The sequence below is a fragment of the Helobdella robusta genome, assembly GCF_000326865.2.
Source record: "Helobdella robusta unplaced genomic scaffold HELROscaffold_6, whole genome shotgun sequence".
Classification (NCBI taxonomy): Eukaryota; Metazoa; Annelida; class Clitellata; order Rhynchobdellida; family Glossiphoniidae; genus Helobdella; species Helobdella robusta.
Genome location: NW_008705330.1, coordinates 4463742 through 4479327, shown reverse-complemented (window position 1 = coordinate 4479327; position 15586 = coordinate 4463742). Strand labels below are relative to the sequence as shown.

Genomic DNA, 15586 nt, shown 5'->3' with positions numbered 1-15586 from the left:
ATCGTAACGCAAATTCTGAAAACTTGATGAGGCGAACGTGAAAGTAGTTGTGGAACATTCCACGGATGAAAAACATATTTAAATGAACTTTAACAATATAAGTAGGACTAAAACGTCAATATGTAGCTAAATAAAAGTAAATTTGCGTCAACAAAGGAATGTTACAGTAAACAAATATTAAAAGATCATTAATTAAATAATTTATATACGGACTAATGTTAACAAACTAATTAATTACACAGTAGATTAATGATCGAGCACTTCAATGGACACCAAAAAAATGTTCTTCAATCGATCGCAATCAATCGATCAATCGATCGCAATCAATCGATCAATCGATCAATCGATCAATCAATCAATCAATCAATCAATCAATCAATCAATCAATCAATCAATCAATCAATCAATCAATCAATCGATCGATCAATCAGTCAATACGCAACTATTAAAAATAGGTGATGATGTTGTTTAAGAAGACACTTGTGGTGAACGAGATAAAATCAGATGTGCTTTGTTTGTTAGGTGGGGTGGGTCGAAAAATTTATATTTAAAATTTTGATCACGTTTTATATAAAATAGAAAATATCTTTATTAAAAGAATTGAATTAATAATCTGCCATTCATTGGTCACGACGCTACAGTGTCTGTGTTCTCCTGGAAGTTTATGTAGACGGCATCCATCACTTCAGCCAGTTGGTCGTTCGTCTTCTCGTCGTCATCATCTTTCTCCAACAAACCTGTCCCAATTGGCAGATTAAAGTTGCTTAGGCCCGACAATCAACAACTCAGTATTTAATTTTAATGTCTGATAACTTTGCAACTATTTTAAATGAAAAAATAAATAAAAGCTTGTCCAAATTTAAATAAAATTCAATAAATAGTATTTAAAATATTTCCTTTAACCTCGTTCTTTTTTCCTCAAGTAGGCTTGGATCATGTCCTTTACGACGAGATAGATGTAAATGTATTGTTTCTGAAATCATTAACGGTAAAATAATTTTATTGCGGCATAACTTTTAAATAAAAAAAAGACTAAAATTTCTGAGTAAAAATTAAATCAATGACGGAAAAATTCTGAATTTTAAAATTAAAGGTGCAGTAAAAAGTTTGGAGAATATTAAGCGACCTCGTTTTGAACCATGAAGGCTCTGTTGAGTCTCATCTTGTAGACGGCCCCGTAAATATCAACCATCTCTTCTTCTTCCAGCTGGTACAATGCCGTGTCCAACCCTATGAACGTGCCTGTTCGGCCCACGCCAGCACTGGTTAATTAGTCATTTATATTAACTCTTTTAATAGTAATCTAGTCATAATTTTCTTTCCATAACATCAAAACAAGAAATTACGGGAAAAATTAAATGAAATAAAATAATAAGATGTAGCAACCGAAGAGCGAATAGTTTAACGAATGCGTTGAAATTGACAACACGTTTCCAAATGCGAATGACGTAAGACCAGAAAAACTCGGTGACATGACGGTATTGTCTCTAATGGCCAATGTGTGGTGAGCAGTTTTCACGCGTATTCACATACGCTGTACTGAGTGTGTCAATGTGAGTGTGCGTGTAGTTCATAAGTCTGAAGCAAATGCAGCAAGAAAGAACGAACTTAAACTCAGAGCGGTTAGGATTCGACCGCACGAAGGCGATTGTAGTCGTCGTTATGTCGTGTCGTTGCGAGGCAAAATTGAAAGCGCGGAAATTCCAAACTCCGCGATCATTCCACTCAAGTTTTTAAAATTTTAAAATTTACCGTTAATTTTTTTTGGTCAAATCAATTTAGCAACAGTCTGAATATGCTTCTTACAGTTTTGGAAATATAACTCGAAAATTTTGTTCCATATTAATTAAATTTCTTAGTGCTCACAAACATACCGAACATTACAAATATCTTCGCCCATGTTTTATAAAAAATGTTTTCACTTTTATTATTATTATTCTAGTTGTTGTTGTTATCATTATTATTATTATTATCATCATTATTATTATGTACGATTTTGAAGGCAAAAACACCAGAGAAAAATGAATAAATGTAATAAACTCAAAATTTTGCTGCAGAAAATTGGAGAACTGGACACGACTGCTCAATGGAAGCTAGAAATTCTCAGACGTTCTATCCCCTCTCAAATAACATTTGAATTACGAACCTATGATATGTCGCTGACCTGGATAGAATGCACTCTGGACCACCTTATAATAGAGGCAGTAAGGGAATGGCTGTCTCTGCCCATAAGCAGCTGCATCGCTGAAGTTATCTCGATGCCGTATAAAACTGGGGGCCTCAACATCAAATCGCTGAAACACCACGCCGAGTTATTAAGATTAAAACTCTGTGTGTATCTCAAGCTAAACGCCAGCGAGGAAATAAGACTGCTGTGGAATGAATCTCATAACTCCTACAGAAAGATTGACGACCTCATTCCAAAAAATGATGGAATAAAATCAGCAATAAATGCCCTACAACAACAACAATATGAAACGAATTTCAATCATCTATTGCTGTTGCGATGCCAAGGTGCTCTTGTGAGGTCAATAAAAGAGCATATCAATAGTTCCGAGATAACACGATGGTCCAGGTCAACTGCGAAACTATGATGGAATAAAATCAGCAATAAATGCCCTACAACAACAACAATATGAAACGAATTTCAATCATCTATTGCTGTTGCGATGCCAAGGTGCTCTTGTGAGGTCAATAAAAGAGCATATCAATAGTTCCGAGATAACACGATGGTCCAGGTCAACTGCGAAACTATCAGAGGTCCTCTATAAATTCACCAGAAAATATCTTATTCAACAGCTACCTACTAATGCTAACCTCTTCAGGTGGAGTAAATCTACTAAAGCATCATGTTTGCTTTGTAATGCAGTACAAACAAACAAACATGTCCTATCAAATTGTGGCTCCGCCTCTGCACTGAGCAGATATTTAAACCGCCACAACAAAATTCTCACAATAATTATTGATAACATAAAAGCAAATGCAAGGCCGGGTATCGAAATATTGACGTGGAAAAAGAATTGGTGCGTCCAGTAACGGATCTGTTCAAATCACTCCGACCCGACATCGCAGTCTGTAACAAAGATACTATTGAAATACTCGAACTGACCGTGTGCCATGAAACAAACTTTATGAAATCAAAACAATATAAAATGAATAAATACTTAATTTAAAAAATAACTTGTAGATGATTTTAAACATTTCAATATTTTAATTAAAACTTTTGAAATATCGCCTATAGGTTTTTATAATCCTTTTATTCTGTCTTTAATCGATATAAATTGGACTGATAATTTTCGATATAACTTAATCAATAGTGTAATATCGTCATCTTATGCTTTGTACTGCGATGGAAACAATGCGTGGACAAACTGTTTCCAATTTTTATACAAGCTATCGTCATGGCACATATTTCAGGATAACGAGCGTTGATGACTATTCATATTATTTTATTATTTTAATAAAATTTAACTAATTTTAAAATTTTATTGACATATTTTATTTTGATTATTTTTGATTTTACTGGTTTTCTCTGAATAATAAAAGAGTTTACATTATCATTAATATTATTATTGGCATAACATAACAGAAATATTTTTGGCCAATAAGCTGGCTAGTATTTGAAGATTCTTTTCACAAATTTCATCGAATGTCAAAGAAGGAATTTAAAGAGAGAGAGAGAGAGCGAAAACAACGGCGAACGTAACAGCACACATCGTATTAGCTGATAAGGAAGTGCTTGCTAGCCAGCAGAACAGCCAGCGAACAATGAATGACGGCAACGAAAGTTTTCTAAAATGGTGCACAGCATAATTCTAATTCAACCTCGAGTAAACAAATGCGTGAATTCACGCGGCTGCCTGGCGAACAATGCAGGCTGTCAAGAAGCAGCGAGATAACTTCCTGTTAGGAGCTAATTAACTTCATATTGGTACTTTTTCAATAAAATCCTGAAAATATCACTCATGAAAAAAGTTCCCCCAAGCCAACCTGCAGTGAACCACGAGGGGGCTTGATCCCCGCACTGAGAAACAGCCCCTGACCATTCGGATGTAGTTGATGATGGACTGGCTCTCCTCCGGGGTTTTCATATCCGGCCAGGAGGTGTAGAAACAATGTTTCACCAGGCGGCACTCCTGCCCCTACAAAGTGGATGGATGTCAATTTGTCAGTTGTCTGTTAATGTGTATCAATGTATATATTTAATGTTTGTAGATTTGCTTGCGTTTGTGTGTGTGTGCGCGCCCTTGTGTGTGCGTGTGTTGTGTGTGTGTGTTGTGTGTGTGTCAGCGAATTTTTGTAGGTGCAAAGTCTTTTTCGTTCCACTACATTGATTCAAAGTTGGGATAAACCTGCCATTCTGCCTCCTTTTAAATATTCTTATAAAAAAACCTGCACCTGTTGATATTTTTGCGTATCGTTCGCTTAAAAGTCAATTTAGTATATTTGTTGATTTTTTTCAATTTGCACCAAAAACCAAAAATATCGAGAAAGTTGAAGGATTAGCTAAATAAACTTCCCACACATTTGAACATACAATTAACGAAGAAGATAATAAAACGATTTTCGCCTCTTAAGCACATTTTGGCCACAGCCCTTTCGAAATTATGTGCCACTGAATGTATTATAATATGATGAAAACATGTACGCTGTAGATATTCACATAAATTATGATAATTTATGAATATATGTCAATGCAAAGCGATGCGGTTTTAAGGCATAGTTCATGTTAATCAGAGCGATTTATAGGCGAATTAGTAACAAGGACGTCAAAAAGAAGCAACGAATTGTAGCGAGAATAACTAAATGAGAGATGGTACAACAAAAAATGTGTGTAAATGTATAATAATATGGTTTTGATATATAGCAGAGCGTACAATATCATACAACTCATGCTAGCTTAAGGACCATAACACCAACATCTATCTACTTATTCGCCATGAAGATTAACAATGATGATAGGAAATAATTACAGATGTACCTAAAAAAAGTTGATAGAAAATAAACGATTAGCAATAAAATGCTGATCACACAACACAACCAGACAGACAACCAACCACGCAGACAGACAACCAGACAGACAACCAGACAGACAACCAGACAGACAACCAGACAGACAACCAGACAGACAACCAACCACACCGACAACCAGCCACCACCACAACAACTACAACACCACATACCAGCACAACACACCACACAACTGACCAATGAAACACTCATCTCCCGGACGACCCAGTGTTCGGTGGTTACGACACTGGCCACTTTCACAGCGATGTCGCCGTACAGCACGACTTCATCGTCGCTTGGCCAATATTGGCAACATTTTATCTTCATAAAAATAAATGTTGTCATAATAAGATTAACTAATCATAAATGTAAAAAATTGCGCTTCATCGAAAGTGATGGAAATTTCTCAAGAAAGTGCGTTTCAAGACGAAAGATACATTCGGGACGGTAGAAGCAAGGAAGGACTGGCAACATTTGTTAGTGCTATCTGCTATTCATCATTATTCTACACCCTCCAGTTACAAACACTCGTCCGTTTAAACAAACTGCTGAGTCGAAGAAATACAAAACAAGATTGGAAAGTGTCGGAGTAGCCAGGCTTCTGGTGGAAGTGCCATGCTTAGTGCTGTTCTCATCTTGAGTATTCTGGCAGAACTTATAAACTATTGTAAGCTTGGTGCTCATATAATTACATGCAGGGTGCGTGGATGCAGTTGTCATGGTTCTTAATCAGTGATGAATAACTTTTAGATACAATTCCGCGTTAAAACCGCATTTTAAAGAAGAAAAGTATCACTAATACTAGAGCTACTACTACTACTACTACTACTACTACAACCAACCAACTACTACTACTACTACTACTACTACTACTACAACCAACCAACTATTACTACTACTACTACTACTACAACCAACCAACATACTACTACTACTACTACAACCAACCAACTACTACTACTACTACTACAACCAACCAACTATTACTACTACTACTATACTACTACTACTACTACTACTACTACTACCAACTACTATTACAGTCCAGTCAAACATTTGAAAGAACCAATAGTAGCAAGCAGCAAACCTTGCCCTCCTCAACCAGTCTGGTAATCATGACAATGGCCTTGACATTGTACTCCCAGATCATGCGCCAGAAGTCGTCTAGGGTGCTGTCCAGGGGTCCCTGAGTGGCTATGTACTGACGGCGTGAGAAATAGCCCTGGAAGGTTGGTGTTTGTCTCCGTCGTCATCATCATCATCACATCATCATCGTCATCATCACGATCACTATAATCAGAGTTGTTATAATTAACGTAATCACAATCGTCACCTTCATTATCGTCGTCGTTATCTTTATCATAACCAACATTATCATCATAACCACCACCACATCATCATCATTATCGTCACAACTACTTCATCACCACCCCAAACTACCATCCTCCTCCTCTTCCTCATCATCATCATCATCGCCACCCTCCTCATCATCATCTTCATAATCATCATCATGACATACAGGTATCCAGCTGGCGTTGATGTAGTCGGAATTGTCACCTGAACAGGCGCTGATCTTCACTCGCGAGATGTCGTAAGGTCGAATGTTGCTGTATCTGATGTGATGATGACGATGATGATGTGACGATGATGATGTGATGATAACGATGTTGATGATGGTGATATGTGACGATGATGATGCTATGTGATGATAATGATGTGATGATGACGATGATAATGATGATGACGTTATGTAATGATGACGATGTGATGTGATTATGGCGATGATGGGATGTGCTGATGATGCAATATGATGTGACGATGATGATGTGATGATGAATGTAATAGTAATAGTATTAGTAGCACAAGCCTTAGTAGAAGTAATTACTTTAGTAACAGTACAACAATAGTTTTGATAGAAAATCAGCAGTAGTAGTAGCAGCACCAGTAGTAGCACCAGTAGTAGTAATAGTAATTAAAGCAATAGTAGTAGCAGTAACCGAAATTAAAGTATTAGTAATAGCATTTTAACAATAGTTTTGGTAGTACTAGCAGCAGCTGCAGTAGACTTGCTACTGACCTATTTTTGAGGACGTTGACCTCTTCCCCGGCAACGTCTTTGCTCTGATTGCGACCAACGTTCTTCAGCGACTGCTCAGAGTTCAGTGAAAAATTTTTTATAATAAAATTATCCCTTTAATCGGACAGTTAATTTAATAATTAATTAATCAATTAATTTGGTTAATTAATTGATTTATTTGTAAATGGCTGATGGCAATTATTCAAATGTGAGTTAAATACGTAATAGTTAATAGGTTATTAACTGATGAAGAATAAGGGAAAATTCAAGTGAACATGACGATCCTTCTTTATTCACTCACCTATCATCCAAGCCCATCAAACAAAAACATTTAATTTATTTCATAATTAGTCAATCCTCAACTTCCTCATCAGCCCACTCATTCACTCCCTTAATAAATTAATCTATAAATCAATTAACCAATCAATTAATCTATAAATCAATCCACTAATTAAGCAACCAATGAACCAACCAATTAATTAGTCAACCAACCATTCAATCAATCAATCAATCAACCAACCAATCGATCAACCAATCAATTGACCTCAAATTCCTCGGCAAAGAGCAGCTGACTGTTAGCCTGCATCTGGTTGTAGATGTCATCAAACTTTGCTATGGTTATCGGCCGGCTGTTTTTGGCAATTTAGTAATAATAATAATAATAATAATAATAATACAACACACGTTTAGACGACATTTTCCCCGAGATCGGGGGTTGCCGTTTGGCTACCTATGATGAAACCGAAATACTCCTCGACGCCATTCCATCATAAGTAATTTATTTGGCTAATTTTTACGCAGGACGCCCTTCCTTACGCAACCACAGTTATAAGCGGTGGGCCTAGCCTTTGATGATCCAACAACACTCACAAGGCAGTGAGGGTCAGTTTAATGTCATAACCAGGACAAAATAAGAATAATAATTAATAATAATAATATTGTAATTATTATTATTATTAAATAACATTAGTACAATCATCATTACCTACTTCTCAGTTAACACTTTAACAATAATAAAAAAATACAAATAATTAAAAGATTTTCTTTATGATCATAATAATTATCATTATTTTGATCCTAATTATTATTATTATTATGATCCTAATTATTCATAAATATAGTATCATCATCATAATCGCCATCGTCATCATAATGGCATCACCATCTTCACTTTTCTCAACCATCACCACCATCATTATTAACCATCATAATCTTAATCATTACACACACACGCACACACACACACACACATCAGACACAAACACACACGCACATACATATACACACATCAGACACAAACACACACATATATCAGACACACACACACACACACAACACACACGCGCGCACACACATGCAAACATCTTAGCGATTATATTCATTATTAAAAAACTGACGTTTTTAACGGAGCCTCATCAAACGAACAGGATGTAACATACATAACTATTATTACTACTGCTACTACTACTACTAATACTACTACTACTAATAATACCACTACTACTACTACTGCTACTACTGCTACTACTACTGCTGCTGCTGCTAATTAATTACGCCGTCCAACGGATGAAGAAATGAAATAATAATAATACATCATCCGAATGCCGATGTTGATCGATTGTATTTTGGCAAAAATGAAGGAGGTAGAGGACTAATAGGAATCGAAGACTCTTTTGAAAAGGCAATTATAAACACCTCAACAAGTACATTCTCAAGAAACAAGACAGACTAGTTAAAATAATTGCAAAAGATGATGAAAATATGAAAAAATATTCAATTTCTAAAAAAGTAGGAATATTAAAAAATCGTCATTCCATAGATAAAGATGTCAGCAAACGAGAATTTAAAGAACGTCTGGAAGATTATCATGTAAAAAAGTACAAAGATAAACAACTACATGGCCAATTTTTCAACAATATAGATAAATCAGGAATAGATTTGAAAAAAAAACATGGCAATGGTTAAGCAGCTCAGGACTTAAGGTCGAAACCGAAAGTCTGCTAATTGCTGCACATTAAACACGAAATACTTTCAAAAAAGAATACTCAAACAAAATGTTGATGGTCTCTGTAGAAAGTGTCACAAACATGTTAAAAGCATTAGCCATGTCATATCTGGATGTACTGTATTAGCACCAACTGAATACACCGAAAAACACAATCGAGTTGCAAGCTATATCCACTGGTGATATGTAGACAAGTTGGATAAGAGACATGTGTAGAATATTATAAACATGAACCGAAGAATATAAACAAACTATGTCAATGGTCAAATTTTATGGGACACGCCAGTTATAACAGATAGAAGCAAACAGACCAAATATCATTGCCCAAGATAAAAACTAAAAAATATGCCTATTGATAGATATATCTGCTCCAGACAATTTACATATTTTGCAGAAAGAGACCGAAAAGATATGCAAGTACAAAAACCTTCAAATCGAGATACGAAGAATGTGGAACTTGAAAGCAAAAGTTAATACAATTGTAGTGGGAGCACTAGGAGTAGTCTCTAAAAATTTAGAAAAAAACTTTAAAAAAATTTCGGCAAAACCAGCTTTGACCGAAGTTAAAAAAAACAGCATTATTAGGAACAGCGAGCATAATAAGAAAAGTCCTCGGATGAATCTCTTTAGGATCTAGTTGAACCCCGGATTCGTTAATGACCAGCTTTAAAAACCAAACTGTGAAAACTGGGATAATAATAATAATAATAATAATAATAATAATAATGATAATAATAATAATAGTAATAATAATAATAATGAAAGCTCAAGATGTTATAAATATAAATCAGTATATTTTTTTGGATTGCAGATAATGCTAGTAGAAAATGTTCCCACCACCACCATCATCATCATCACCACCACCACTATAATATAATCATTATCATCATCATCATCATCACCACTGACATAATCCTCCTGATCATCATCACCATCACAATTATTATATAGCAGTCATCTAAAGCACCTTTATTATCACCATCATCATCAACATCATCGTCGTTACCATCATCATCGTCACTATCACAGCATCATTGTTACCATCATCATCGTCATCGTCACCATCACAACATCACTGTCATTATCATCATCATCATCATCTTCATTATCGAAATAAACACCATAGCACTTATCTCTCTCATAATCCTTCACAGTACCATTACTATCATCATCATCATCATTGTCATCGTCACCATCGAATATGAAGAATAAAAACAAACCTTGACTGAATTTTTGAAGAACCAGGTTTCTGTTTAATTAATTAATTCATTAAAATAATGGTTAATAAATAAACAAACTGATGATGATTACGACGACGATGATGATAATGATTTTCATCATGTAATTATTAATGACAAACTTAAACATTTGTTGTAATTATAAAATTCAGTAAAATCATATAAACAAAATCTAAAAAAGAAAACATTATAGAACATAGAGATGAAGATAAAACAATCTCTCTCTCTCACTCTCTCTCTACATATATATATATATATATATATATATATATATATATATATATATATATTGGATTAAGACTGTCAGAAATGCAATTATTGATAAAAATCAAAGCGTTTTCGGCGTAAGTTAACTTCCAATTTAACTTTTTGATTTTTTAACGGTTATATATTTATATATGTTGATTATAGATTGATATATATATATATATATATATATATATATATATATATATATGCATGATCATGTGATGAGATTATTACAATGACTAAGACTTTATTATCGGTGATGACAACCTTAAGTCATCATCATAATGATGGTGACGTTAGCAGATGGTGCTACTAAAGTGAGTACAACATTAAAACGTTTGACGATGATGACTTTGAATGTTTTTTATGATAATTTGAGTGATGATGAATAAAACATGTAGTAGTAGTAGTAGTAGTAGTAGTAGAAGTGTTATTAGAAGTAGTAGTAGTAGTAGTTGTAGTAGAAGTGTTATTAGAAGTAGTAGTAGTAGTAGTTGTAGTAGAAGTGTTATTAGAAGTAGTAGTAGTAGTAGTAGTGGTAGTAGTAGTAGTAGTAAACGTAGAAGTTGTAGTATTAGTAGCGATAGTAGCAGCAGCAGCAGTAGTTGTAGTAATGGCAGTCATCTATGACGTTATTAATACGATAACACAAGTGACGATAAACAAGACATATTAATATTGGCTGTGAAGAACTTAGGTATATATGTAATGAAAACATTACAAATGATATCACTACTACAACTTCTGACGTTATTACTGCTGCTACTACTTCTACCTCTACTACTACTACTACTACCACTACTTATTGTACTAATACTACAACAGCCACAACAAAAACAACAACTACTACTGCTGCTGCTACTACTACTACTGCTACTACAATAATACTACAATAACAACAACTTCTACTACTAATTCTACTAATACTCCTACTACATTAACAACAACACCAACAATAATTACTACAGTAACAGCAATAACAACAACAACTACTATTACTAAAACTAGTACTACTACTATTACAACTACTGCTACTACTACTACTATTACAACTACTAATACTACAACTTACTACTACCTACTACTATTACTACTATTACTCTATTACTACTACTACTACTACTACTACTACTACTATTACAACTACTACTATTACAACTCCTACTATCACAACTACTACTATCACAACTACTACTATCACGGTTAAGATTAATATTATTAATTATAATTAATCATAATTAATAATATTATTACAAAAAATGTAAAAAATATGACAACACTCACCTCATCTAGGGGACATTTTAGTGAAGTTTTCCTAACGATGACGACGACGGCGATGATGATGACGACAGCGGTGACAGCAGCCACCACACCGACAATGATTCCGATATGATTTGCAGGCTCTTTTGAAATTGTTTTGGTGTTGTTGTTTTGTTGTTTGTATTGGTGGTTTTTTTTTATTATTTCTGTTGATGTTGTGTGGTTGGTGTTGTTGAAGGTGCTTGTTGCTGTTGTTGCTTGTTGCTTGTGTAGTTGTTGATGTTGATCGTGTTGATGATTGTGTTGTTGATTGTGTTGTTGTTTGTGTTGATTGTGTAGTTGTTGTTGTTGATCGTGTTGGTGATTGTGTTGATGTAGTTGCTGATTGTGTAGTTTGTGTTGTTGGTTGTGTTGTTGGTTGTATAGTTGTTGTTGATTGTGATGTTGTTGTTGATTGTGCAGTTGTTGTGTTGATTGTGTCGTTTTTGTTGTATTTTATGTTGTTGCTTGTGGGAATTTTGGGACTCATTCACTCAACATTACCATATTCCAGGATTAATATTGTTACAAGCATCATCAATAGTGCAAGTAAAATAGTTACAATTATAAGGTCAATATAATAATTATTAATAATAAAATGAATTATCCAAAAAGAATAATAATAATTAATGATAAAAATAAAAATAGCTACAATAAAATAAAAAATGTCATCATTATTTATCAGCAAGAATAACATTGTTTCTCAAGTATGCCACATGTCAACTGCATGCAGTTATCTGAAGTTAAATCACGCTCCCACAGACAAACTAGAACAAGTTTAGAAATATAACATCCCACAGACACACACACACACAAACACACACACACACAAGACAAAACGCACAACACACTCACACATACAGACATAAACATAGATATTTGAAAAGTACACATACAAAAACAAAAACGAACCAACACACATTGCATACACGCACATACACATACAATCACACACATTTATATCTTATATGCTTATACGCACACATACTAGTACAACTGACAATCTAGTTTCAATGAGTTCAACAATAAATTTTATGAACCAAACACGAAGAATATTCAGTCAGTCATACAAATATAAGAGGAGTAAACCATCGTATCATACATGAAGTGTGTAATTGAAACTGAAATTTAAACAATTACACATCAGATACAATCAGTAAGTACATCAATACGTGCATTCATCATTGCAGTTACTTCAAACATCGTCGTTCCCATCATCAGTGGCCATCATGAAGGTATAAGTAACACATATACATCATGAGAACATTGGAATCTTCATGAGAACATTGAACAACAGCACCACCAACAACTTCACCATCACCAAACAACGTCAACAACATCACAAACAACCACACAATGCGATGGTATAATGGCGAAGGTTAGGATTAGTGACAGTGACTGCATTAGAATGGAATGCGAAGATGCAAAGACAACAACGTTCAATCTGTGTGATGCGCTGATTCGCGCGTAATTATTTGCAAGCATTGTTGTTGTTGTTGCTGCTGCTGCTGCGGAAACCTCTGAGAAATATTGGACATAGAATTGTAAGAACAATTAAACAACAACAAAAACTTTAACAACTTTAACAACAACAAAAACTTTAACAACAACAACAACGTTTGCAACAAGCAAAAACATGAACTTCAATAACAACAAAAACATCAACAATATATATTTTAAATCAGAGAAAAAACATTTTTATTTAAGAAACAATTATTCTTATAAAAATCGAGAAATGAGAAAGTTAAGTTGGAGTGTAGGAAGGAAGTTGCACCGATTCGTACGTACTGGACAAACATTCGCTAAAATTTAGTATTCAGTTTCGGCCTTTTTGCGGACCAAACAGCCGAATGTTGCTATAAGCCTCTATTATTTTTCGATTTCCTAACAAAAATTGCTTATTAATATTATTGTCGGGAAATTTACTTTGGCAATCACGAGCGTTAAAGAATTAGAAACTGAACAAGAGGGTGGAGGATGTTACTTCAACGAGGGATTGCCTAGAAATGAATAATTTTTCAGTAGCTCGTGCTTTTATGATAAAAAATTAATTTTCTTTGAACTGTTTATCTTTTTTGGCTAACGGTGATAATTATGAATTGATGGTGATGGTGATGTTAATAAACCGAACGCACTAATGACGATGGCGGTAAATAAATACTGACGAAACAGATGACGAAAATTATGATAATGAGTATGTGAAATGATGATGATGTATATGAGACTAAGATGATGATGACAATGACGTTGGGGATATCTCAGTCGATGAATATTATTTATATATTTATTTATTTATTTATTTAATTATTCGTTTATTATGAACAAACAATAAATTTGTTACATAATGGGGCATTCCAAGAGTAAATCTTAACTAAACGGAATCCCCTGATGATGGTTGATAAATAATGACAAAGATGTTTAATTTCATAATTACACGTACACATGACGTCGCTTAATATTTATTTTTTTTACAAAAAAAAAAAATTCTCCCGATGTTCATCTTCCTCACAAAGATTGACAAGTGCTGGCACATTAATTAGGTGTAATAATAAATCATAATATATTTAATAATAATAAAATAATAATAATAATAATTATTATTATTATTATTATATTTAAATTAATAGGATTTTATAATTATTTTATTATTGATATTTGGTATTTTTTGTTAGAAAATAAAAGGCGTTATCATTAAAAAAAATTACAATTATAGAGAATAATAATTCCTATGAATAAGGTAAATCATAAAAAATGTAAATAATACATATAAAATAAATAATATTAAAATAAAGTAAATGATATATAAATAATAATAGTAATAATAATAATAACAATAACAACAATAATAATAATAATGAATCACGTTTCAAACTTCCTACCTACCTGGCGGTCGTGCTTCTGTTAAGGGTGACGTAATCGGTGACGTTGTTGTTGGTGATGATGATGTTGGTGGTGGTGATGATGCTGATGATAACGTTGGTGATGATGCTGATGATAACGTTGGTGATGATGATGATGGTTGCGTAAAAGATGAAGACGCGGTTGTAGTTTCTCCTGACGGTGTGATATTAGTACTATTATTATTACTCCTATTACTACTACTACCACCACTACTACTACTACTACTACCACTACTACTACCACTACTACTGCTATTACTACTGCTACTACTACTACGACTACTACTACTACTACTACCACCACCACCACCTTGCTGCTGCTACTGCTACTACTACTACTACTACTACTACTACTAATAGTACTACTACTACTAATGATAATAATAGTATAATAAAAAGCAATAATAATAATAATAATAACAATAACAATATCAATCAAACATACAACTATCTGACCTGTTGTTGTAGTTGTGTTTAGTTGGGTGGTTATGACGGTGGTTTCTTTTGTGGTTGTTATCGGAAAGGTAGTAATATCACTAATAGTAGTAATTATAATATTGGTGGTGATAGTAGTAGTAGTAGTAGTAGTAGTAGTAGTAGTAGTAGTAGTAGTAGTAGTAGTAGTAGTAGTAGTAGTAGTAGTAGTAGTAGAAGTAGTGGGAGTAGTGGGAGAGATTGTAGTAGTGGTAGTTGAAGTAGTGGGAGAGGCTGTAGTAGCGTCAGTTGAAGTAGTGGTGGTTGGGATAGTAGGGTTAGGGTTAGTAGTTGTTGTAGCAGCAGCAGCATCTGTAGGAGTAGTAAATGATGT

General features: G+C 34.0%; 1 protein-coding gene across 1 annotated transcript; it reads right to left on the bottom strand.

The window, feature by feature from the left end:
* Positions 1-898: 898 nt before the first annotated feature.
* HELRODRAFT_107832 (hypothetical protein) lies at positions 899-14841 on the bottom strand (the record flags this gene model as incomplete). Its single annotated transcript, XM_009029366.1, has 11 exons — positions 14762-14841; positions 11864-11982; positions 10313-10341; positions 7632-7716; positions 7088-7158; positions 6530-6623; positions 6098-6232; positions 5200-5331; positions 3991-4142; positions 1127-1262; positions 899-973 (listed from the first exon to the last, which is right to left on the bottom strand). The coding sequence occupies exons 4-11, from the start codon at positions 7671-7673 to the stop codon at positions 899-901; spliced, it is 837 nt and encodes a 278-aa protein (XP_009027614.1). The 5' UTR covers positions 7674-7716; positions 10313-10341; positions 11864-11982; positions 14762-14841.
* Positions 14842-15586: the final 745 nt, after the last annotated feature.